The 26,283-nt window shown below is 48.5% G+C and overlaps 1 protein-coding gene across 2 annotated transcripts; it reads right to left on the bottom strand.

Moving 5' to 3' along the window:
* Positions 1–432: 432 nt before the first annotated feature.
* Positions 433–26,189, bottom strand: FKBP15 (FKBP prolyl isomerase family member 15). 2 transcript variants are annotated; one of them, XM_063409580.1, is made up of 29 exons: positions 26,037–26,189; positions 24,669–24,778; positions 24,296–24,371; positions 23,681–23,750; positions 22,150–22,224; positions 20,995–21,093; positions 20,466–20,615; positions 19,691–19,759; positions 18,624–18,767; positions 18,077–18,222; positions 17,059–17,107; positions 16,284–16,403; positions 15,962–16,055; positions 15,156–15,259; positions 14,411–14,504; positions 13,566–13,675; positions 12,880–12,990; positions 12,181–12,275; positions 11,477–11,579; positions 8,071–8,242; positions 7,097–7,233; positions 6,631–6,786; positions 6,055–6,207; positions 5,640–5,732; positions 5,113–5,223; positions 4,165–4,272; positions 3,227–3,975; positions 2,719–2,809; positions 433–2,054 (listed from the first exon to the last, which is right to left on the bottom strand). In XM_063409580.1, the coding sequence occupies exons 1-29, from the start codon at positions 26,087–26,089 to the stop codon at positions 1,980–1,982; spliced, it is 3,717 nt and encodes a 1,238-aa protein (XP_063265650.1). In that variant the 5' UTR covers positions 26,090–26,189; the 3' UTR covers positions 433–1,979. The 2 variants fall into 2 exon arrangements, with proteins under 2 accessions (XP_063265650.1, XP_063265651.1); XM_063409581.1 differs by lacking the exon at positions 26,037–26,189 and having other exon boundaries at positions 22,150–22,219; positions 24,669–24,732.
* Positions 26,190–26,283: the final 94 nt, after the last annotated feature.

Genomic DNA, 26,283 nt, shown 5'->3' with positions numbered 1-26,283 from the left:
TATCTGCTGGGCCTGAATGGGGGGACAAGTTTCAAACTCGACTCTGGCACCCCAGTCCCTGCTCAGGGCTCCCAGGCAGGGGAGCTGAACGTTCCTGCAGCCCCAGAACAACTCAGGAGGGACTGGGCTCTGCAAACCCCTGGAGATGCCCAAGATCCTCTCCCCTAAAATCTGAGGGCAAGCAGGAAAGTGCCCTCTGTGACCATCACAGTTCTTTGTGCTCCAGCTTCTCACACCAGCATTGTCCAGTGTGAGAGCCCAAGGAGCCACAAAGGGACTTTGTGTTCTCTCCTTTCCCAGGAGAGGGCTTCAACAAGAACAACAGACAGGAAGAGCTTCTAGATCAAATTATTGCCAATTTAAGTCAAAGCTAAATCAGTTTTCAGGGGACAGATGAAGCCAGACTGAAGTAAAGCCACTTCAAGCACAAACTACAGGTTTAATTGCACTTTATTTTCCAAGAAGTGAAATGCAAATCCCTCAGGGTGTCTATCTGTAACGGGGAACAAGAAGTGGAACTTGTTATTCTGAGCAATGATCGCCCCTGGGACACTGCACAGACAGGTCCAGGGGCCACATCAGGGCCCTGACACAGAGCAGCACAAGCACCCCCAGAAAATCCAGTTTCAAACACTCCCATATTCAGCACTGAGGAAGGCCCAGGAAAGCCCAGCTCAGGTCACCCTGCATGGCAGCAGGGTGGCTGTCACAGGCTTTGGTCTCTGCCCCAATTTCAGCTGCATTGGGCAATTTGTGGCACTGAGGGAGGGGCACGGGGACCTGCCACACCCCCCAACAGCAACATCCAGTGCTCTGTTGTGCATTTTCCTCCCAAGAAATCACCTTTAGGAGGACACAGATCTAATTCCAGTCAGAGACTGTAAAAGCAGGTGTAGAAACTAAACCATAGAATTAGTAGAATTAGTTTAAGTCCTTTCATTTTATGAAGGGGTCTATTTGTTTTAAAGACTTCTGGGGTGAAGTTATGTTAGTGCCCACAAGTGGAGAATAAGAGTGCTGTGAGAGCTCCAGGCTGCTTGCCCAGCTCTGTCCTCACTCCTTTCCCCTCCCGGTTCCCTCAGAGTACAGGGTGACACCCCAAACTGCCCGGCCCAGCCTGGGCCTTGCGTCCCTCCCCTCCCTACAGTTCAGCTGGGGCTGGGATGGTCACACTTTAACAGCAGCAGAGCCAAAGGCACAGGAGAGGGGCTGTGGGGACGGACTTCCCAAACACAAAGCACAGCCCAGAGCTGCTGCTCCCACAGGAAAACACAGCCCAGCAAAAACCACCTCAGCTCTGGGCACAGGAGAGGAGCTGCCTGTGGGTGTCTGACTGTCCCACAGCAGGGATTGGGCTCCTTGCACCCATCCCAGCTGCTCAGGCCCTGCTGCACCCAAGCTCCAAGGTCCAGGATCAACCTGTGCCACAGCTCTGAGTCAGTGCCCACCTCGGCCCCCAGGGCTGCCCACGCTGCTTGTGCAGGGCCAGGGGCTCACAAGAAAAACCTGGCTGCGATTCCTGGGGGAACCTCCCGTGGCACAGGGCTCAGACACAGTGGGGAGAGGGTGCAGGGTCCCTGGGAGCCACCCTGGGGACTGAGAAATTTTCCAAGAATTGATCACTGGGGAAGGAGATTTTAGTCTGATTTTTTAACAGGGTGTTGCCTCTGCAGGATCCTGCCAGACTTGACCTGCTGAAGCTCTTCACCAAGTTCCTGTCTGCAGAAAGTTTGAGGTTAATGAATCCAGGGCTCAGGGGAGGGGGACGGTGGGTGGCTCTGGCACTCAGCCCAGCCCCTGTTTGGCAGCTCTGAGCACCCACGAGTGCAGGCAGAGGCCCCTGCTGCCAGCCCCACCCATGTGCAGGACAAGAGCTGGGGAGGCCCTGCTCATTCCCAATGTCCCACGTGTGCAGCTCGCCAAGGGCTCAGAGCCCAGGAAGAGCCATGCCCAGAGGAGAGGGCTCAGCAGCCACATCTTCATCCCAGCCAGTCCAGGTCATCATCATCATCGTCACCGAAGAGTGGAGCGGGAGGGGGACGCCCCTTCATGCTCTGCAAGGCACAGCACAGGGAAACTGCTCAGCCCCAGCAGCCCCCTGGCATTTCATAATCACTGCACAAACTGCTCTGAAATCCCTGCCAGCTCTGAGGGGCTGGGAACAAGAAGCCTCATTACCCAAGTTTTTATTTCTCATGTGATGTTTACTGTTTAGATTAGGTTTAGATTAGATAGCAGGAAAAAATTATGGAAAGGAATGTAAAGCATTGGCACAGGCTGCTCAGGGCAGTGTGGAGTCACCATCCCTGGCAGTGTTCAGAGAGTGGGGGGATGTGGTACTTGATGACATGGCTCAGTGGTGAATGGAGCTACATGGACTTGATCTTAAAGTTTTTTTCCAACATTAAGGATTCTGTGGTTCTGTAATTCCAGAAGCTGCTTACAGGCTAAAAGGGATGGGAGAGGGGCCAAACACTAAACCTCTTCAATTACCCTGCCAAGTCCCACTGATTTTGTGCCAGCAGGAGGCTGTCACCACTCCCTCAGCCAAGCCAGTCCCTCCCAGCTCAGTCACCACCCCAGACACTCCTGATTTACACAGGGAATGGATGGGGAGCTCTGAGCTCAGCCAGGCCTCCACTGCCACTGGGAGGATTTTACAAACAAGCTACAGACTGTGCCTCAATCAGAGCAACACCCAAATACCAAAATACATACCACTTCCTCCTCATCCTCCTCTTCAGAGGGAACTTGAGGCTTCAGTGGTTTAGGAGATGCTGTTTCAAAGGAGTTGTCATCCTCAAAGAGGCTGCAAGGAGATAAAAGAATGAGCAGTTGGCTCTCAGAGGATGGGATTTCCTTTTACAAGTTCTGTTACTGAGATGGCAAAGCTTTGTCACTGAGGGAAGCCTTTGTGGCAGGTACTGTTCAGCAGTGCAGGGCAATCCTGGGACCTGGCAGGCACCAGGATCAGGCTGCACACTCCCCTGGGAATGTTCTCCACTGCCTCCAGCAGACACGAGGCTGCTCTGAGGCTGCTCCCAGGGGAATGTGCCCTGGGCAGCCTGGTCAGTGCCAGGTCCTGGCTGGTGCCACGCAGTGCCAGCACCACGAGGGGGCTGCACCCCCAGCCTCTGCAGTCCTGCAGGGGACACAGCCGGAGCAGCCCCTGGGCCTGCTGCTGCCCCAGCCCCAGCTGAGCCTGGCACCCAGCACCACCCCTCACCTGGAATCCGTGTGCCTGGGGCTGGAGCCCAATTCCTGTGATCCTGGAGTTTCTCCCAGGACAGCTGAGCCTGGCTGTGCTCTGCTGGACACTGAGGCAGGTTCCTGCTCAGAGCCAGCTCCATCCCACGGGTCTGTGCCACTCCCCTCCTCCCCATTCAAGGGAGGAGGCTCTAAACCTCCCCGAGCCTCCTCTGCCTTCTGCTCCACAGCTGGATGTGCTGAAAGCGCTGCCTCATCCTCCTCTCCTGGCTTGGCTCCTGGAACAGAAGCTTCTGCAGCTTCTGCCTGCAAAGGCACTGCAGAGGGGCCCTGTCCTGGGTCAGCTTTCCCGATGGGAACACTCTCCAGCCTCTGCTCCAGCCCAGGAACAGCCTGTCCTGCAAGTACAGGCCCCTTCTCAGCATCCAGGCTGCAATCAGCTGTGGCAGGGAGCTGCTCCTCCTGAGCTTTCTCTTCTTCTGTCACCCCACTGCTCCGTGTCTCCTGCTCCTCCTCAGGAGCTCTGGGCCTGGCAGGCTGAGGAGCAGCCTGGCCTTCCTGCTCAGACTCCAGGGAGCCTCTGGTTGCTTCCCCAGGATCAGCTGGGGGTGCAGTGCACTCTGCAAGGCTGTGCTGGGGGTGCTCTTTGTGCTCAGTCTTTGCTCCAGGTGATCCCTCCTGTCTCCCTGCTCCTGTGCCAGATTCCTCTTTTTCATTGTCATCTTCTGGTTTCTCCTGCTGCCTGTTGAGCAGTTGCAGTGTCACAGTCTGCAAAAGGGAGTAGAGAGAACACAGATTATACCCTAAATACAAACCACCACAGATCCCTGTATCACCTCCTCCTACCAGGCTGCTTTGCCACCCGCAACAAATCCTCCTTCACTTATTTCAGTGTCACAGCACAGATTTGAGGTTTTAGCCCAAGGCTCTCTCTCTCTCCTCTTATCACTGTCATACCTTGATAGTGTTCATGACAACCCCCAGGACAGTCCTGCCACTGTACATCTCATCCAGCTCAAATTCACCCCGAAGAGACTGAAATACACCATTCATTATCTTCTTTACCTGCAAAAGGAAACAGAGATACAATTCACTAGCATGTGAAACACTGCACTCAACATCAAGCATTTCTCCAAAGGAAGGAACAATAAATCCAAACACACAGAGGTGGTTTTCCAAATAATCTACTTTCCAAACCAGAAAACCTCATCACATCAGGCTACCTTAACCCAGAACCACTCTTTATGACCCAAACTTATCCACCCAAACTGAGGCAGGTTGCATAAAGCCAAGGCAGATGGGCACTGCTTACTTTAGTTTTTAAATATGAACCTCAAATGTGAAGTTTTAAGAAGAAGAAATAAAAATCAGGCAACAAAGTGGGCAGCAGGAAGATGGAGTGAGGCTGTGTACAAGGGATGGAGGGACAGGACACAGGGAATGGCTTCCACTGCCAGAGGGCAGGGATGGATGGGATATTGGGCAGGGATGGATGGGATATTGGGCAGGGATGGATGGGATACTGGGCAGGAATTATTCCCTGGGAGGGTGGGGAGGGCCTGGCACAGGGTGCCCAGAGCAGCTGTGGCTGCCCCTGGATCCCTGGCAGTGTCCAAGGCCAGGCTGGACATTGGGGCTTGGAGCAGCCTGGGACAGTGGGAGGGGTCCCTGCCCCTGGCTTGGGGTGGAACTCATGAGCTTTAAGGTCTCTTCCAACCCAGATCATTCTGTGTGACCATGACTCTAGGATAAGATCCCATCTTTTCTTCCTTCTGTGGACTGTTACTACAAACACAGTGCACTGTGGAGAAAATGATATTTTTCCTTCTTATGTCAGTTCAAAGAGAAATAATTCAAGGTAAATCCATTTGCTTAGGAAGGAGAAGTATGGAGAGTCAAGCTCACTTGCTCAGTGAAGTCTGCAGGGGCAGATCCATCCTGATCCTTCTGCAGGTCTCGGATCCGTTCCTCGTAGCGAGCCCGCAGCACCGCCACCTCTGCCTGCAGGGCTGAGTACTGCCAAGGGAAACCCACCCTCAGAGCTGCTCCTCACACCACAGCCTCGCCTCCAGGGGTGGCTTGGGAGGGCTTTTAGTGAGGCACTGACTCTGAGTGGGGTTTTAGGCATGTCACAAAAGACTTGGCTGAAAGCAACAGCACAAAATAAGGATGCCCAAGCCAGCTTTGGAGAGTCACAATTGTGTCATCACCTCCTCAACTGTCACATAGAATAGGTGGGTGCAGCATCACTGAGATCCCAGTGAAATGAAGGCTGGTCTCATTATTTGGCCTGTTCTGGTTTGCTGGAAACCACATGAAATTATCCCTTCCCTACCATATTCTAGAACCCCCACCCTCATTATCCTGGACTAGCCTGAGGCTGGTGTTCCCTGCACTCCAGTTCCCATCCAGCTGCTGTGTTATTCCTTTACCTTCTCTTGGATAGGCTCCAGTTCCTCCAAACGTTGCTGAGCCTCTGACAGTTTTTGCTCCTCTGCTTTTTTCGAGCATTTGAGAGCCGTGAGCTGAAACACAAGAACCAGAGCAGGTACAGCCCCTGACAGTGTCACCCTCTCCAAACAGCCTCAGCTCACCACCAGCACTCAGGACAGTGCAGATAAAGAGAAGTTGTAGCTGCTGCTGAAGTTCAGCACTACCAGCACCTTGGCCCTCCCTCCTCTATAAACCCACCAACCCAATGGAACAACTGCACTTGCAGATGGCAGAGATTAAGCTCCACAACAGGCAGGAAATTAGAAAGTCAAGTCCCAGTTAGGTGGGAGAAGACTGTTGGTTCCAGCTGCTAGTATTTGGTGCCCAATTCAGCAATAAAGAACAGCCCTTTACCTTCTCTTCCAGCTGGGCCAGCTGGTGCTGCAGGGAGTCCCTCTGCTCACCCAGCTCCTGGCACTGCCGGGCGTGCTGCTCCTTGGCCACGGCCAGGGCACGCTCACATCTGGCTTCACACTGGGACTCCAGCTCTGCCTGGATCACTGACAGCTGCCCAGGGCATGAGAGAGACCATCAGGAACACACACACACTCACATGATTTGTGTTTGCACAAGAGCTGAAAGCTCAGGGCTGGACACCCACACACAGAGTGCAGCCCAGCGCCTGCCACCAGCTCCTACCCACATCTCTCACTTCAGCTCCAGCCACAAACCTCCAGGCTGGCCAGAAGGTCTGGCTCAGATTTCAGACCTCTTGGCATGTTTCTAAACATCCTTTCACTCCTCACAAGTCCCATATTCTTCTCTCTACTACAATCCCAATCTGGTGCCTCTCCTCAGTTTGACACTAACCCATTAACTCAAGCAGGTAACGCTTTCATTCTTCCCCTACCTGAGCATTTCACATTATTTCCTACCTGTGGATTCCCACAAGCCCTCCAGAGCTGGGGCAGCAGTTCCCTGAGTCCTCACCTGCTCTGCTGCTGTCTGGTCAGTCGAGGTCCGGGCCTTTTTCAGGAGCTGCCGGAGCTTGTCCAGCTCCTGCTGGTACGACCTGCGAATTTCTTCCATCTCTTCCTCTGCCTGAGCTCTCTCTGAGAGGGATTTCTTCTTCCTCTCTGCAAGATTCTGCAACACAGAACATGACACAGGATAGGCCAGACTGCACCAAAGCAGCTTTTCTCCCCTCAGGCAGAAGGAGGTTCTTTGGCCAGGGAACTTCATCCCTTGAAATGAGGCTGAGGTTATCTCAGAGGGAAGGAAGGTTGACACATTGCTGGGTAAGACATTAAAGAAATAAATAAAACCCCACATAAGCACAAAGGATCCACCAGCCTGCAGATGAGTCAGGATTTACTTAACTTACATATTTAAAAGCAAGAACCTTTGGTTAACCTTCAGTAAACAACTGAAACTCTGGTGCTGGCACTGGACATACCCTTTCCAGAGTCTCCTTTTCCACTCTCAGGTCTGCCAGCTCTTCCTCCAGTGCTGCAATTTTCATATCCAGCTGTTTGCGACTCTGCTTCTCAGCCTTGAACCTGCTCTGAGTGTCCTGAGAGGCTTCTTGGAGCTCTGCAAACAAACCCCCACATTCCCTTGTGAGTTTAGGTGCAACTCCCATTGCAGGAGAGCACATTTTGGGGGCTGATGGAGAGGAAGAAGGTCTCCTGCACAGTGCAGTCAGCAACTCTGCTTGTGCCTGAGGTGGGGACTAGAATTTATCAAGAGCAGCCTGTTCCAATGCTTTGCAACCATTTCTGTGAAGACATTTTTCCTAATATCCAACCTAAATTCCCCTGGCCCACCCTGAGGCCCTTCCCTCTCCTCCTGTCCCTGTTCCCTGGGAGCAGATCCCAAATCCCCCCCGGCTGTCCCCTCCTGTCAGGAACCACAAGGTCCCCCTTTCTCCAGGCTGAGCCCCTTCCCAGCTCCCTCAGCCCCTCCTGGGGCTGCAGCCCTTCCCCAGCTCCGTTCCCTTCCCTGGAATTGCTCCAGCCCCTCAATGTCCTTCTCATGTGGGGTCCAGGAGTGACCCCAGGATCCAGGGTGGGGCCACAGCAGTGCCCAGCACAGAGGAATGAATGAACACCTCAGATTTATCTCAACTTTCCATACACTGGGACATTTCTGGCTGCTCTACAGGATGCTGGACACAAAAACAAGAGATTATTCTACAAAAGGCATCCCTTCAACAAGATGATTTGGTTTGTTGAGTCATCCCACTTTGCCTTCAGTGGTGACAAGGATGCACAGCCCTCAGATATTTCAGTGCATCCATATCCTTCTTCCATCCCCTGTGACTGATCCTAGGGAAAGCAAGATGATACCCCAGAAGACAGGAAAAATCTAAGACTTGGAAAAGAAAAAAGCCATGAAGGAGCTCTCGGGGACAGGCAGCAGCAGCCTCACCTGCCACCTGTGCCTGCAGCTTGTTGAGCTGTGCCTCCTGTCTCTCTGCATCCTGCACAGCACAGGAGAGCTGCTTCCTCAGCTCCATCTCCTTCTTCTGGTGGGCAGTGAGCTCCAGCTGCAGCTGGGAAACCTGGGCTGTGGCAGCTGCCAGCTCCTCTGCAACTTTGGCCTGGAGCACAAAATGGAGCAGGGGAAGAAGGGAGGGGAAAAAGGGGATATGTGAGGAAGCAGCAGGACTGTTCTCCCAGGAAGAGCTGGAAAAGGGCTGGAGGCCTTATCAGGGAAGAGATCTCCAGACTAGGGAGGCAACAATGACTTTTCTGCCATGTCAGTTTTGTCCAGACTGACTAGAAAGCTGCACGAGCCCCCAACAACCTCATCACTGCATCAGTTCAACCCAGTGAGTTTTCCTGAAAAGGTTAAATATGTTTAAGCCTGGTACCAGTGCCTGGTGGTTCTGCTCAGTTTTCAGGCTATGAAAACATCTGCTTGAGTAAAAAGCCTGGGCTCCAACATCTAATTGTCTTCCATAAGCTTACAAATCACTGAAGAGCCACTTAAAGCACAGGCTGGTTCCAGCCAAGACAGCACCTTGTCCCCAGAGCACACAGCACGAGGTCACCTCAGGTGCCAGTGGGCAAGGCTGGCATTTCCCAGCACAGTTCTCAGTCATTTGGGGACCTGTTTAGATTTAGGATTGCTGAGAGTCAGTGATTCACCTAAAACCAGGCACTAGCACAGCTTGTTAGACAACTTGTAAACAATGTTAGCAGGGGCTCAAGGCATCAAGACAGACACAAAGTCCTGTTCCCAATCTTGTTGAGTGATACACAGACTCCAGAAGATGCTCTGCAGAGACAGAATTTGCACAGGGGATCTCTAAACAGCTTCCACACCTCTGCCTATTTCGAGATTCCCAACAGATTTTTCACATTCTTGTAACAGGTAACATCAGGAGAACTGGATTTTCTCTCTGCTTTATCCTCCTAAGAGAAGGATAAGAGGGAGAAGGTCCTCCCTCCACATGAGGACCAACACCTTCTGGCACAGAGGAGCTGTGGGCAGAATTGCTCCAACTATAGTGATGATGAGGATGTGCTGACCTGGAGGGTTGGGATACCACACCACTCATTTTAAAGAGGAGGCAGCATTTCAGAGAGTGGCCAAAACCAGATCTGCTTTCCTCTTGTGCTTCCATAGTGTCCCACTGCTATCCTGACTCCTGGCATGCTACAGCCAAACCCCATGGCACAGCTAAAGACACCTAAAAGTTATTTTAACCCTAGCCTCTGTCTTTCATGACAAATAAAGAAAACAAAGTTAGGAAATCCTATGGCAGGAAGTGTTACTAGACAGAAGTTTCTACAGAGGATGCTTCATGTCCCAGCTCAGCTCCAGCCTCCAGCTTTTAGGCACCAAGAATCCTGGGTGATCTGTACCTGCTCTGACAGTGATCCTGTTCTTCCACGGGGAGTGGAACAAGCAGCAATGTGAGAGAATTCTTGGAAAGGGCTCCCCAGGAAAGAGGGGCCACTGGGGAGACACTGCCAGATCTAAAGCCCCTTTCCCAGTGAAGGATCTGTGCTTATTCAAGCTCTGGGACAATTCTTTTCATGCCAATCAGTTCCTAGTTCAAGAGGAAGCTGGGCTGGCACTACCTGGGGCACAACCATCTACCCCCTACACAGTCAGCAGACACTGCCTCACCTGGTCCCAGCCCCGATCCACTGGCAGCATGTGCTGGGAAGAGAAAGCAGCGACAGGAAACAGGAAGGGTTAAGAACACAGCTTGAAATGCAGAGGCATTCATCAGCAGAAAAGCAAAATGCTTCATAACAGGAGCCTAAGGCATGCCAGAGAAGCCTTTAAATTACTCCAAGAACTGTAAAAGCTTAGAGAGAAAAAGGGAGTGGAGCCTGATGTAAAAAGAAAGACCCTAAAAAGTATCCTTAGGTTATGTCACACACCAGAGGTGGGAATGACTTATGGCTCACAAAGCCTTCACCTAAAGCTGTGACTTGCTCTGCCAGGGCCAAAGATCCATAACCCAAAAGCAGTGAGTTACCAACACCTCAGAGATCCTGGGTACAACTAAATAAATGGTGAGTGCCTATCTGTGTGTAACCAATGGATAAAACAGCTTCCAATCCTCTTCCCTGGTTCTGTCTGTCCCTGGGGATTCAGTGACTGCAGTCCCAGGGCAAGCTGGGTTAGATAAAGGGAAGAGGAAGGAACACCAGCCTTCACATTTACAGTCAATACTCCCACAGAACCAGGAGAAATCTCCCAGTGCAAGTCAGGGCTTTCCTGGTCTGGCCTGAAGCCTGTTCATGTAACATCACCCCTGGGCAGTGACTGCTCAGCCAGTGGGGTCCTGCTGAAGATGAGGCCCAAAAGACTCCTGAGGATCTCACACTTCCAAAAGATGATTCCTCCCCAAGTGTTACTGTACCAGGAGGATGCTGTCCTTACTGAGAAAGGAATTTAATTTATTATTTCAGTCTGAGTTGTGGCTGGTTAGAATCCCTCACACTCCTACATATTGTGGATGTGCAGCCTGGGCTGGGGGTGGAAAAGCAGAGCCCCCCTTCCCTGTCTGCTCTCAGCACTCTCAGCCATTCCCTGCCCTGCCCTTCACCACACTTTGGAAAACTGCAGTTCTGGTCAGCTTTAGGTGCACCAAGTTATGGTTCTCATGCAGAGGAAGCATTTGTCACCTCACATTTGAACTGGGGAGAGACAACTCAGCAGGAGGGCACAGAGCAAGACTGAACTTGGTGTAATTTAAGAAGCCAGTGCTCGAGAAAGCAGAGCAGGCACCATGCAATGGCAGAGCCAGAGCAGCACTCCTGAGCTAGACTGGCCTGCAGGGATGGTTCAGGATATGCAGCCATGCATAAATGCATTTCACTGGTTTAAAAGCCATTTCCCAACAGTTCCTGTCATAAAAGCACAGCGTGTTACTGGGAGAAACAAACAGATTCAGATTAGCATTAAAAAAAGCACAAAAGTGCAATGAAGAAACTCCAGTATGAAATATTTTTTCTTGTTATCTATATTCACTCTATGTCAGTTATTTAGGAGGAATAAAACTCTTCTGGAATTATCAGTGTACCTAAAGAACTGAAGTATTTCCAACTCAAAGGCCCTGTGATACACAATTCCTCAACACATTGGCCACATGCCTACACAGTTAATAATAAATCAGACACTTTCCTACAAGATAAGAATATTAAAGTATGACAGCATGAAATGGTTATATCCTCTGTGGTGCTTTGGACATGAAAGCCATCAAAATAAAGTTCAGAACTGCAGTTGCCTTCAGAACTGCAGATTGCCTTGACTAACAAGGCTCCAGCTTGTTTTAATGCAACAATCCTGGCTTTGTGCATGCCACCATTACCTTCTCTTGCTCTGCATGCAACACTCTTGCCTGTGTGCTCTCATTTGTTGTCTGCAGGGAGTGGTTCCTCTGCTCCATCAGCAGGTTACTCTGCTCCACATACCTGTGAACAAGGAGACTCCATGGGCTTTCCTGGAAACACAGGGCTTGGAGCCAAGGGCTCAGACACAAAAGGTGACATTCCAAAGCACAGAAGTTCTCTGTTGAATTCACAAGAAGTCCCAGACAATTTTGCAGGATGTGCTGCACTAAGAGGCTCATCTCAGAGGGTTGGGAGGGCTGTGCCTGGCACAGCAGAGATTTTATCAGCTGGGATAAAGGCTTCACCTCTCTGAAAATGTCTCATGTTCCAAGAGTTTTGATAGCTTGTTATCAGCTGAACTTCACAAAGGGCACCACATTCCCTGCAATTTCTTCACCTCACCAAAAAGCCAGCAAAAATAAAGCAACTCCTAGTAGCAGAGCAAGCATGCTCACAAACAGAATGTGGGATTTTGTTCCCCTTTTACACATTCATGTTTACTGTAAATCAGAGTTTTGGGCATCAGCCCTGCAGAGAAGGGGTAGGAGGAATCCCATGCTTATAATACCTTAGGAAAAAAATGAAAAATATCAGAATATGGTGTCTCATAACAAACACCCCTCAGTTATGCCCAAGTGTAAGCTGGAGAGTCTGGAAATGCAATGAGGCTCCCACCCCTTACCTCTGGTTGCGTTCAATCAACTCACTGATCTTCTCATTCTGCTCCTCAATCCGACTGCTCTTCTCAAATATCTCCTGCTTCAGTCTCTCATTCTCCTAAAGCACAGCTCAGCATGAATATTCAGCTTACTCAGATTTCCTTGCAGCAGTTCCCAAACTTTTGTTTTGCACAGATGCAGGACAGTGGTGAGGCCCAGGAGGGCACTGTGCCACATTTAGCAGGATCCTGGCACAGGGCAGTGGCTACCAAATCACATTCTAGAACATATTGTGTCTGGTTGACCTTTTTACCCACACACTACAAGCTTTTAAAGCTGCTGCTTAAAAAGGTTAAAGCATAAAATTACATAGTGAATACCAGAAGCAGGTGGTTTCTACAAGGTGGTACTTCAGCTGTGAAATTGTTCTGCTGGAGACTGGAGTTAAATCCATAATGGTTTGAGAACCTGACCTTCTCCCACATGAACCTTTTGTCAAGGCCTATTAAATACCCACAACTCTGACTCAGAAAATACCCAAACCCCAAAATGCTGAGAAGAGCTTTTGGAGGGGGAAAGAGGGATGGAAATCATTGCAAGTCTCATCCTCATTCTGGCCAGGCAGAAACAGAACCCATGGGTGATTGGACACTTGCTCTCATTAGGGATAACACTGTGAGCCCAGCTCCTGAAGGAAGTGAATCCAGGCTGGCCATGCTCACCTGGATGATGCGCTGGATGTTGCTCATGATCATGGAGGCTTCCATAGTGACAGAGGAGATGCCAGGCAGCAGGGAGCTGTTGGCAGTGCTTTGCTTCTTCAGCTCCTCCACCTGCAGGGATCAACCATTCTTAAGCCATTTGAAATGAACTGATGGGTGCAGGTGAGAGTCAGACAAGTGCAGAGAGGATTTCACTGTTCCTTCTGCTCAGCTGCAGGGAATAGGCCCTGGATCAAGTGTGACACCTCCCAGAGGGCAGAGAATCCCTCCAAAAATGCACCACATGATATTCAGGACAGTAAGACAGCACCTTTCCCCAAGCCTAAGCTTTGTCTTTACACAGCAGCTGGACTGCTGCCACTTGAAGGTGTGATAATACTGGATTTTTACTCAGTTACTGTATCACTAATGCAGGCATTTAAATAAAGCCAACTGCTCTCAGCAGGACAAAGGAATGGATTAAGTGACTTCCAGAAGAACAAAGACAATAAAATCCCAGCTCCTGAAAACAGGAAGTTTCCTTTTTACCAAAGAGGACAACTTCTGTCTACCAGTGATGTTGAAAAGGAGACTGGGCTCTACTGTGCAAAGCTTGAGTGAGTCACTGTCACAGAGTGTTTGCTAATAACTGAAACAGAAATAGCATTGAACACCTGGGGAGCAGCAATGTCCTGAGCAGGCCATACCTTGGCAGCCAGGTGATCCATTTTATCCATGACCTTGCTCACAGCCAGTCGGATTTCAGTGTTGTGCTGCCGAGTTTCTGTCATCAAAAAGGAAGTGACATCTCCAGGTGCTTGAAGGGAAAGGAGAGAGATTTGTAGTGACAAGGGGAAATACCTGCACAGAGACACAGCAAAAGCTGGGGAGCATCAAACCTTTCACTAGGAAAGCACTCCCTGCCCAGAAATAAAAGGGACGTGGTATTTGGAAAACGAATAATGTAGGTATTTCCCAAATAACCTCAACAGGCAGCTTTGAGGGCAGGAAATTCTTGAGCCATGTGACAGCTCAGGACAAGAGCAAAGCCTCCAAACACAGCAGAGCAACAATCAAAGCAGAGGCACCATCAAACCACAGCACTGAAGGTCAGGTTCTGAAACTGCACTGAAAAAAGACTCCAAGAAAGGCTCAGCTACACTCAAGACTTCACCAACTGGGATGACTTCAGTGGTTCTTTAAATGCCTTTGGTGCTTCCTAGGTTTTGCCTTTTACAGTTTAATTCTTTCCCTGACTGATAGGGAGCTGGTTACTACTACAGTTTTATTTATAACTGGAAACACCATCTACCAAATTCCTTTAGTAATACCCAGCCCTAGGAAGACACAGAAATTCCAGTCCCTTTCACACTGCACAAAGCTCTTTAAGATAAGAAAGAGATGGGTATTTATTGGTGTTTGCCTCTATTTGGTATTAAAAAATAAACATTTGTGCAACAGCACAGTGGTATCACAGCTATAAATCATCATCACAAACTGTTTACTGCAGGTGTTGCAAGCCTCTGAGAAGAAGGTACCTTTTAAAACATACCTTGGTAAGGAGCAGGATACATCTGACCCACAGGCTGGAGTTGAGAGGCAGATGCAGCAGTTTGGGCATAAGCAAATGCCACTCCTGGATATGCCTTGCAGGACAAGTTCAATAGGTTAGAATATATTTTGTTATTTCCCCATGTCCTCATGGGGAAATATTTCATATTTCATATTTTTTTAAGCCCAAGAGCAAGGATGATGTTTGGAAAGAAAAATATCCAAGAATTAAGGAGCTGGAAAGTCAAAATACACAACAGTCATTGTGAAAGGAAAAGAATACTCTTCTTCTGAGGGTTAGTTAGTTCCCACCTTCACTCAAATTTCAGCAAAACTATGTCACCCACATTTGTGAGAGCCAGATCAGCATGTGAACAGCTCCCTCTGAAGTTATGTTAATTTGAACACTGGGTCATTTCCTAAAAAGGGCTCAAAAAGCACAACACAACTTGATTGCAACTTTACTGCTCATTGCTGAAGAACTTGGAAGCTTTTATTGTATCCACTACAAAGACAGGTATTAACAAAGCCTGGTTCATCCTTAGTTTAAGAACCCAATATAAACAAGAATTAGCCCTTTCTGAATGAATTTTAAGAGGCATATGATGAAAACCTGAGAATGCCAAAGAGTCACAGGAAACAGCCTGGAATTCTCATCCTTATGTTAAATCCTTGCTCTCAGCAATGGAAAAGACTCAGGAGAAAGAACAGAAGTGCCAGTGTTCTCCTTGACTTCATTTTGGTACCTGAAAGCCCTGTGCTCCTCCAGGCAGGGCTGAATGGGGCTGGATCGTTGCAGAAATTAAAGCAGCAGAAGATACTGAAGATACAGCACCAGATGCTTGAGGTACTGAAAAGGAAGAAATAACTTCAGCATGCTATAAAGTAGACCGAAATAATTTAATTCACCCAGGGTGATATGGCAAAAAAAACCCAAACAAACCACTAAACTGACAAAAGTTTAACAAAAGCCTGTCTGCTACCTTGTGAAAATTAAATCCAGTCAAGCAAATGATAATAGGTCGACAAAAGACTAACCTTTCGCAGAAATGCCACTTCTAGCTCCATTTAAACAACCTCTTTTCATTCAGACAGAGACAGCTCTGAAGTTTGCTGGCACAAGGTGTGACTCAGACTGGCTCTGAAGGCTGCTCAGCTGACCAGCAGCTGATGTGGCCATTCCATCATGGGAAGGCACATCCAGCCCTGCAGGGCTGCCAGCCCCATGCTGCCCTTCACTGGAATTTCCATCATTCCTAAAAGTGCTGTTCACTGGGAAAGGAGTTGTAACATTCCATTTACAAATCCCATGGCCTACAAATCTCATGCCCAGTGACAGGACAGCTCAGGCATGGTGGCTGCTCTTCCTCAAGCACAAGACCACAAGGAAGAAACACTCCAGGGACTGTCTTGTGCTCCATGGATTAGGGGCTCGTGGATCAGCAAGCCTTTTCAGAAGCTTTCAGTTCCTATTTCAGTTGCTGGGAGCAATCCTCTGTTCCCACAGCCCTCATGCAGTGGAATGTGGTGCAGCAGCCCCCCAGCACGTTACCTTGTGTGGACACTGTGGGCAGCACTGCCTGAGCTGGCTGGGAGGGTCTGGTCGAGGCCACTGGCTGGGTTGTCCCTCTCAGAGTACTGGGATCCTAAAAACATTTCTGCATGTTACAAGAAACACCAAAGAACAAGCCAACAGCCTGAGCCCAAGGTCACTTGAGACAAGGTGGTACCCCAGGAACCCAAATGGAACCTTTCTGTCACAGAACCAGAGCAGATTTCCCTGAACAAGGGCAGAGCCACTGCTACAGACCCCACTTTAAGCAACCCCCAGTGTAGGAAAAGCAGGAAAAGAGTCACAGTGCTGTGAGTGGTACCTCTATTTCCGAGTCACTGGAGTCCAGCTGACTCCCTGCTGTCCCAGCCAGGAAAGGCAGCATGGGCTGTCCCATTTTGGCCATCCGAGAAATCAGCTTTGCCTTTGCTACATCCGGGTTCTGAAAGAAACATTTCATTACTGGCCCAGGCTTTGGAGGTATTACAAACACTTCTAAATATCTGACTGAATCTTGACTCAATTTTTCAATGACTGTGTGAAAATCTACTCTTCAAGCACACAAGGTAGCATCAGGATTGTTAATCTGGCTTGTTTTATATATCCTCTTTCTGGCATGACAGTGCTGTCACTACAGAGAAAAATCTATCCCTGCACAAAACACCAAAAAGAAAATGTGTGAGTTCAGGAAGCTGCTGAGCAGCTTTTTCTGTCTGGAGGCAAAAAGTTTTTTCATGCAGCTCTATAAACTTATCCTGAATGTCCCAATTCCTTTGCTATCTATTTTAAATTTGTCCATTTATCTCAAAACACAACCAGCCTTGTAAACATCCACATGCTCAAAGTCACTTTGCATTTAGGAGAAGGAACTGAGGCTGAAGTTCCTCAGGTCCTGATAATCACAGAATCACTAAGGTTGGAAAAGACCTTTAAGGTCATGGAGTCCAAACATTAATTCCTTGAAAAAGAAGGCCCTAAGATGCTGTAAGGTGAACATTCCAGTGTCTTGCACGATGCTCACTTTATCTTCAGCAGTACCAATGCTTAAGGTGAAAATAAACTTTTCAGGCTTCAAGTTAGGAAAAGCCAACACTTACTGCAAGCTGCTCACTGATGGAGTTGGACTTGGCCCGAACAGCTGGCTCCCTGCAAAGCCAAGCAGGTGTGGAGATTAACCAGGAGGAATTCAGGAGCCAACATTCTGGATTTATAAATGCTGTTAAACACACCTCTCCCTAGCAAAGCTGTTTTCTCCCATCATGAGCATTTCTTTTAGCCTACACTTCTGGAACATTCTTGACAGTATTATCTGTAGGTATGTTCAGGACACCACTATGGCCCATAGGAACAACTGACTATAGAAAGATAATTTTGTTGTTTGCTTTAACAACCACATTCTGGTATAAATAATTTTAACCAAGTCCAGTAAGAAACTCCTTATGGCAAAAAGAGCAGCACTTACTTGGACTCCCCAAAATTTAATTTAATGAACAGAACATAGAATTGTTAAGGTTGAAAAATACATCTAAGCTTGAGTCACCAACCACTGACCCAGCCCCAGCATGTTCAGCACTAAACCCCATCCCCAAATGCCACATCTGCATTCTTTGAACACCTCCAGAGATAGTAACTCCACCCTGGGCAGCCTGTGCCAATGCCTGACTATGCTAGAGTGAAGGTTTTCCTAATATCCAGCATAAACCTCTCCTGGAGTAACTCAGGGGTGATTTCCTCTCCCCAGTCACTCGTTACCTGGGAAAAGAACCCAATCTCACTGGCTACACCCTCTTTTCAGGGAGCTGTGGAGACTGAGAAGGTCCAAACTGACGACAGTGATGCCAGCTGAGGTGAGACAGCTCAGTCCCACTGGATCTCAGGAATGCTGGAGAGGAATGACTTCCTTCCCTGGAGCCCGTTCCAATTGCTCTAAACTGGAAGTCAGCACTCAAGCAGCAAATTCCAGCAGGTCCTGTTAGCAAGCACTGCTCTGCCACATGGAGGGCACTGAGCTGGCACAGAGGCCCCACGTTTGCCCTAAGATGTGTCAGTGCAGCACTGCTGATGGGCATCACCAGCCTTAACACAGGAAGTTGTTTAAGCCACGCTGCTTCTTACCCAGGCTTTGGAGGGATGGTGGAGGGAGGCACCAAACCCGTGTCTGAGGAGCAGCCATCTGAGCTGGGAACTGGAGAAGGTGCAGGGGAATCCCTTGAACTGACACTCAGCCCATCTGAACCAGAGCACTCCTTTGCCAGCTTCACCTTAAAAAGCATGAAGCAAAAAAAAAAGTTTTTCTGGGTTCCTGTAAAAATTTTTTTGTGATGCCACTGCCTGTGGAGCTCCTGCACTTCAAGGAAAAGCAGCCAATTGACTCAGAGCTGGAGAAGCTGAGTCTGTACATCCTCTCATTCCTCCCACAGTATTTTGCTTTCCCAAGTGACTCACAAATAAGACAGCTAAAAGATCCCAAGACAGTTACAACACACAAGCAGCCTTGAGGGTTTTCTGGGTTTAGGGTTCTGTTTTGGGTTTGTTTGAATTAAAGATACACATCTTGCTGAGGTTTCTAACAGTTTCTGAGCTGGAGTTCTCACACTAACAGCAGGTTCCCCCCAGCAGTCACAGAACAGATGGAAACCAAGCACTGGCAGGAGACACTCACCCGCCTGACTTCCACCTCAAACACCAAAGTGGAGTCTGGAGGGACACGGCCAGCCATGCCCTGAGCCCCGTAGGCCCAGGCTGGAGGGATGATGAGGAGCCTTCGCCCTCCTTTCTTCATGCCCAGCATTCCTTCTTCCCAGCCCTTTGGTTTGCACAGGCAACAGAAGAGAAAGCAACAGTTGGATCAGTGACATTATTTACCCAAATTAAGACAACTTCAGCCAAGGGTTCCAAAATACATATAGACAGATTCTTGCAAAGTCCTGTTTCTTTTCAATGTACAGCACTAAACCTTTGTCTTGCCACAAATCCTGACAGCCAGTTGTAAATTCCTGTGATAACTTGAGAATGAAGATGCAGCTCCACCACACAGTGGCAACCTCACTCAGCATTCTGGGGGAAGAACTGGACTCCAAAGAGATCTGAATTGCTCTGGTTAGATTTACAAAGCAACCGAAGAAAACAGTTGTAATGAGGGACATGAAGTCAGAGTAATGCAAACTGCCCAAGGGATGCTAGCACTGAACAAGATGGCTCTAACAGCCAGGCAAAATTAGTAAGATACAGGATAAAACAAACAAAGTAGACAAATAGCACATCTTCAATAAAAGGCAACTTGTAACAGGTTATATATGAACTATACAGGTCATACATGAATTACTCAGGTCACGGAAGTGACCTGAACAGAAGCATCTCTGACTCAAACCCTAATTTTATGGGATAACATAAGGGAGTATCACAACACCTGGATGAAAAATTGTTTGCTTTAGAAATAGGGTTCCCCAAGAACAAGGGAATGGATTAAGTGACTTCCAGAAAAACAAAGACAATAAAACCCCAGCTCCTGAAAACAGAAGTTTCCTTTTTATCAAAGAGGACAACTCCTGTCTAACACTGATATTGAACAGGAGACTGGGCTCTATTGTGCAAAGCTTGAGTGAGTCACTGTCACAGAGTGTTTGCTAATAAATGAAACAAATAGCATGTATGAATCCTGAACAAGATCTGCAGTAATTCAGAGCTCTGAGACTTCAATTATTATAATGAAAGTGCCAGGAGTTGTACCTTGATGACCTTTCCACATCCCAGCTTCAGCCGCAGCAGCTTGTCTTTGTTAACATTAGAGTCAAACACCTGGAGAGTTGAACAAGAACACAAAATACATGGATTTCCCAACTGTTTCAAGATTCTGAATGCTGCTTTACACAGTACACAAACTCCTAGAACCTCTGGTTAAATGCTATTTCCCATCCCATTACTACCAAAATTAATTCTCAGCCATAAGACAGAGCTTCAGTCCATTTCCTGAAGTACAATTTCATGAAGTGAATGATAACCGGAGACTCAGACTTCAGACCTGCTTTAGGACAGGACTGGGTCAAGCAAAACACAACATTAAATATTCATGTGTAAGAGTGCCCATGGACGTTTAACAGCATTTCAATCACTTCCTCCTGAACAGTAACAGAATAATAGAAGCATTAAGGTTGGAAAAGCCCTCTAAGATTACCAAGTCAAATTATTCCCTCAGCACTGCCCTGCTCACTACCAAACCAGGTCTCAAGCACCACATCCAGATGGTTTTTGAACACTTCCAGGGATGTGACTCCACTGCTGCCCTGGGCAGCCTGGGCCAATGCTCAACAACCCTTTCAGTGAGGAATTTTTGTAATATGCCAGAATCCCTTAATACTCTACAGGCAATATATATGACCCTACTTACAGTGCCATAAATGCCCAAAGTATGCCTTTATCATCAACACCAGTACTATGCTGGATGTGCAGGTTCCTGCCAGGGACTGTCCCACTCAGCATTAGGAGGTGGCAGAAATGTCTTTACCTGTCCAAGCCCGTTGTTCTGGAACAGCCATCCCGTATAGGCAACCTCCAGGGAGTCTCCTCCTTCCACTCCCTGCCCTTCTCCCAGGAGGAGATCCTGGCAGAGGACTGAGTCCAGTGCTGGGGAGCTGTTGCACTTGGCAATGCACACCTGCAGAGGGAAAGCCTGGCAGTGTCTCTGGCCTTTAATGGACAAGTCCCACTCATGAATGTGACACATTCCTTGCTGTACTGATCAAGCCCACACTCCCAGGGCATTCCACATCTCCTTGTGCTGAATGCTGCTGATTAAACACCCTCTGCTCTACAGAACCATTGATATGCAGTACTTGAGAATCTTGAGAAGCACCAGGCTCCTTGCCCTGAAGAAATTTGTTTTAATGAATTAAACTCAGGGCAGGCTCCTCTCAGATCTGTCTCTGTCACAGTTATGCAGACACTCAAAGCCCAACTCCAATGAAAATAAAACTTGATTTTCCCCTGCTGTAAACCAGCCATCAGGAACTGCCTGACCAGAGGTGAGCAGTTACCTGCTTACTGAAATCCACTGCTGCCTTCTCTGACTCAAACATGATGGACCAGTTTTGCCTGTGATCATCATAGAACGTGCTGTAATTGTTGGGCCGAACCTGTGGGAGAGGAAATCAGTTCTATCTTAGGCATTAAATGAACTAAAAACCCCACATCCAAAAGAAGCTTAAAATAAGAGCTACCAAAATTAAGCAGGAAGAACCCTGCTGTTCTACTGCCCAAGTTCAGAATTAGCTTTTATTTATGTACTTATTATTATGGAAAAATTATTATAACTCAAATATGTGAGCAAATATTAAGTTCTTCCTAGATGCTGCAGTTCACACAGCAAGGAAACCTTTCAGAAACTTCCATGAAGCCTGGTTCTTTAATATATACTGAGAATTTTTAAGTGTAAGTAATTTACATTTCACAGTTTATTGTATTTAGGCTTCCAGAATCAATTGGAGAGGTCACTCCTTCCTCCCTTCTAAATCCATGCCATCAGAAGTGACTATAAAATTCATTAAATCTTCAAGAATGTGCTTATAAAACTAGAGAGCAAGGTCTAAGTTGGGACAGAAATTTCATTATTTTAGATTGAAATTTCTATCTCTCATACCAAGAAATTTGATGCCATCTGATGACAAGCTAAGAACAGTAAAACCAACATGTCAATTTTCTGTAAAACTGGCAGAAATCGACTTCCTGAGAGATCTCATTTTAGAGCTCACAATGCTCCAGATTGTTCTCAACAGCAGGAAAATGCTGAGTGTAAATATTCTGAGAGAAAACATTTCCTTGCTGTCATTTCCTTCTGCTTAGAATACTCAGTTGTATTCTCTCAGATACTTAACTAGAAATTCTCAGCAAAAGGAATTTCACTGGTTTTATCCATTACAGGGCTGCAAACCCCACACACCTCTGTGAGCACAGGTAATAATTGACCTCCTACAGGGGCCTTGGTTGGGAAATCTGAGGAGGTGCTCTGCAAAAGAGAGCTGTCACAGCCTCTTGTGCAATACATGAGAACAGTCACACTGGGACACCTCCTGCTCTGTCTCTAACTCAGATGTTTGATCTCAAAGGTTATAAAGCAAGGCTTAATGGAGAATTTTAGAGCCAACCTTGGGTTTGCTGTGATCAAAAAATGCTTTTCTAAGCCAGAGTCTCACCGTGAGCACGAAGCCTGGGTGGATCCTTGCAGAGGTGATCTGTTGCTGCTGACTGATGTAAAGGAGGATCCTGTACTGGATTCCACAAGGAATTAGACAGGGAAAAAGAACAAAAAACAGGAACTCAAAACGTCTTCAATTCTAAGGTGCTTTGGCACACACAGAGCCTAAGGCTCCACATTTATTTGTCAAGTATACCACAGCAAAAATACTTAGTACAGTTTTGTGATACTTATTCAAACTGGTTTATTCTCAAGGGTTTTATTTAGCTGCAGCATTCAAGTGAGTCAAACTCATTGTTTTATAATAAGCAACATGCTTTAACTAATTCCACATTTTTCACAGTTACAGTGCCAAAGATGGTGCACCAAACCTTCCAGATATAGAACTCACCCCACAGCATCAAACCATCACAGTCATTTAGGCTGGAAGAGATATCCAAGATCATTCCCCCACCACTGCCAAGGTCACCACTGACCCATGTCCCCAACTGCCACATCCACATGGCTTTTAAACCCCTCCAGGGATGGGGACTCCACCACTGCCCTGGGCAGCTGTGCCAGGCCCTGATTGCCCTTTTGGGAAAAGCATTTCCCCTAAAATCCAGCCTGAAGAGGTTTGTGTGTGTAATCTTTTATCTTTGCATAAACCCATTGACATGTAACAGACTGAGTTGGAGGGAGCTTTCCAAGTCCTCAACAACACAGATATGAGATTTACTGATGTATTTGGCTCTACTAAACATAATCTATTAAGGAAATGTGTTTTACTTTGTGCACCTACACTGGACACAGCTCAGTGGTGAACTGGGAGTGACTGCTCCCAGCTGGGATGTGATAACACACAGGCAGCCCGAGAAAAGCTGGTTCAGCTTCTTCCTGCACTCCCTGTCCTCCCCAACTCCCCCAGAACAACTCCCCAGCTCAACACTTCCCAGATCAGTGACTCAGGAATTTAGTTATCAAACTAAGATTTATTTTGCCCTTGACAAAGCAGAAGCAACTTAGTGTGCCATGAACGAGGACTTGGGGGATATGAAACATCACAAATACCAACATCAGGGATGGGTGAGAGTTTTCAAAGTAGCTTTCAAATACACCAATTTACTGGGCACCTCAGTTCTGTGCTCTTCAAGGAACACTTAGAAGGAAAGGTGGTTTTGATACCAAAAGAAGAAAACTTAAGCAAAGCATCTCTGTATTGCTGGACAGAATTTTCCTTTATATCCCTTTCCACGTGCACAAATTTGTGATCCAGTTGTCAAAGACATTCTGAATAAATACCAAAATTACTTTCAGAAACACTGCAAACTATTTCAGGCACAAGTTTTAAGAGATCTTACAAACTCACAGACTGTAGGAAAGAAAGATGTCAACAAGGTGGATGGCTGAGCCCCAAGAAAACCCAGGAGGCAGAGTGGCAGCAGGAGAACAACATCAAAAGCAAAACACACCTGGAGAGCTCACAGAAACACCATCTCATACCAGTGAGCCCTCAGCACGGCAGAGTCAGGAAAGGAAGCATTTCTCACCTCTTTGGCAGTGTGGTTCCCCAGTACAGCTGCTCCATACTTGCCTTGCCTCACGTACTGCCCATTTATACTGGAAGATAAGGGAGACATTCAGCTGCACAACTGTCCCTAACTCAGCATTCTTTAGAGTTCAGATCCTTTTCCTCAGGCATAAAATGTCAGGCAGCCTTGCTTAGATTAGAGAAATTCCTGCTTGCCTACAGGCAAGAGCACACATTGAGGAGTGAGCTGAAAACTGCTCTCACAGATCCAGGGCAGAAGCGTTTTTCCATGATGGCAGCATCAGTTTTAGTACTCTCACTCTGCTCACGCCTCAATTCTCAAACGCATGAACCACAAGCATCCAACAGAGCTTCCTGAAGCAATGCACATCTCAGGCCAGCAGCCAGGACACAGCTCCCAGCCACAAACAAACCCACAACTTGCTTTTTATCTCAGAACTGCCTCACCCAGAGCTGAGAACCGAAACTTCCTGTGCAGAAGCTTCCCTTGCCTTGCAGCCCTTCTACCATGCAGATAGGTCTGAAAACAACTGTCTCTTGCCATTTACCCAGAAATATCTCCCCTCCAGGGTTAGGGACACGGAGTGCACCAGGCCATGCAGAAGTCACTTACTATCGATACGCGAGCACCGCGGTGGCCGCCAGCACCGAGGGGGCTCCTGGGGCTGCTGGGGCCTTCTGGGCCTGGCCTGTGGGGACAGATCAGGGACAGCTGTCAGAGGCACAGCGCTGGCTGGTGGCACCACCACAGGTTCTTTACCCCAGGGAAAAATAACTCCAGAAGGAAGTGACAAAGAAACAAAGACTTGCATTCCAAAGTCACCCAAGGCCAGTTGAAAATCCAGGTGTAGGAGGGCCCTGGAGGACAACATCACTGAGGAAGGCTCAGGGAATTATTTGCTCTGCTGCTCTTCACAAGGGCCCTTATTCTCCCCACACACATGTGCTGCTGAGTGTGCTCCCCACTCTCAAGCCCAGTTACTCACCAGCTGCTGTCTGACCCTTCTTGGGCTGCTTTGGTGCAGTGAACTGGAAGAATTCATTTCCCTGGCTTGAGACCGTTTGATCCAGGCCAAAGAGAGAGGCTAATCTGGCTCTAGAAAGGGAGATAAAAACATTTAGCCTTATTTAACATGGGTATTATACATAATGAACACCTTAACTAGAAGTTATATCAAATTCAAAGTGTTTACCATCACTTCGGAAGTAAACAAAGGGCTGCAGGTTAAGTTGCTTTATGCTAATTAACAATTTAATTTTGAATAGGCAGAACTTGTAGATGAAGAGTTTGGGAAAATGGTACAATTGTGTTTCATTTCCTCAAAAATCGACTGAAGGTATAATAACTGAAACTACACAAAAAAAAAAAAAAAAGATGTTACTTTGAAGCAATGACTAGAATTAGCTCCACATAAAATAGCTGATTCTTACAGTGCCCAAAATAATATGTGACAGAGAAAACCACCATTCAGCTTCTGGAATGTTTTTTTCTTTAAATGTCTAGGAAACACAGTCTCCCATGAAGTTTTAAAACGGCAGAAGCTCTCCCAGCTAAGGACAGAGGGTTTAATGCTGAGGTTATTCCTTCAGGATACATTGTTTGCAATTTCACTGCTTCAAGGCCAGCTCCGCTCAACCTGTTCCTGATACCAGGAGGCACGGGAATAACTCAAACAAAGGGATGACATCACTGTGGGTGAATCTCCTTTAAAAAAATAACGAAATTTTCTATAAAGAGAGAAGATTAATTTATAAGAGCTGCTAAAGACAAGCTCCAGGAAGGGGGTGGGGAGCGCACAGAGCTGCAATCGCAGCTCTTGGAGCGGCAACAAGTGAGCGATACAAAACCGTGGATGTGCTCCACGACAGGAGCGGAACCGCGGCGAACAGCCCGGGAGGAGGCAGCGGCGGAGGACAGCCCCGGAGCGGCACCGGAGGGACTTCCCACCACTCCGCATTTGAGTGGAAACATCGAGCTCTCTGCCCTGGCTCCGCCTTCCCCTGCGGGAGGGGTCCCCGAGCAAAGCGGGGTCCGGCGGGTCCCCGGACGGGGTGTCAAACCCCAGAACCCTGTCCCGGGCAGACCGGGGGTCCGCACCGAGCCCCGCCAGCAGCCAGACCCTTCCCGGGCTGCCCCTACGCCGCTCCGGGACAGGAGCGGGACACCGGCCCGGCGGCACCCCCGGTCACAGGGGGACAGCCCCGGCCTGGGGCCCGGCTGCACAGCGGGCGGCCTGCCCGCCCCTCACCGCCGCGGGCCTTCACCGGAGCCACGGCCCCGCGGCCTGGCCGGGCCGGGCCGCCACGGCCTCCCGGCGGTGGGAAGGGGGTCCCGCCGCGCCCCCGGCGCTCACCCGCTGGCCGGGGACAGGAAATCGGCGTCGTCCTCGTCCGCCGCCGCAAACATCGCCAGCGACCGCCGGGGCGGGGACGGGCGGGCGGCGGCGCTTCACGGCCCGGCGGCACCGGCACGGAAAGGGGGCGGGGCTGGGGCGGAACGTCAGAGGGGGCGGGGCTTCAGTGGCACGGCGGAGTGGCGCGGGAACCTGGCGGGATGGGACAGGGGGCGGGGCTTGGATGACACGTCATGGGCGGAGCCTT

Source organism: Prinia subflava, chromosome 12 (genome assembly GCF_021018805.1).
Source record: "Prinia subflava isolate CZ2003 ecotype Zambia chromosome 12, Cam_Psub_1.2, whole genome shotgun sequence".
NCBI classification, from domain to species: Eukaryota; Metazoa; Chordata; class Aves; order Passeriformes; family Cisticolidae; genus Prinia; species Prinia subflava.
This window is presented reverse-complemented; position numbering and strand designations above follow the sequence as displayed.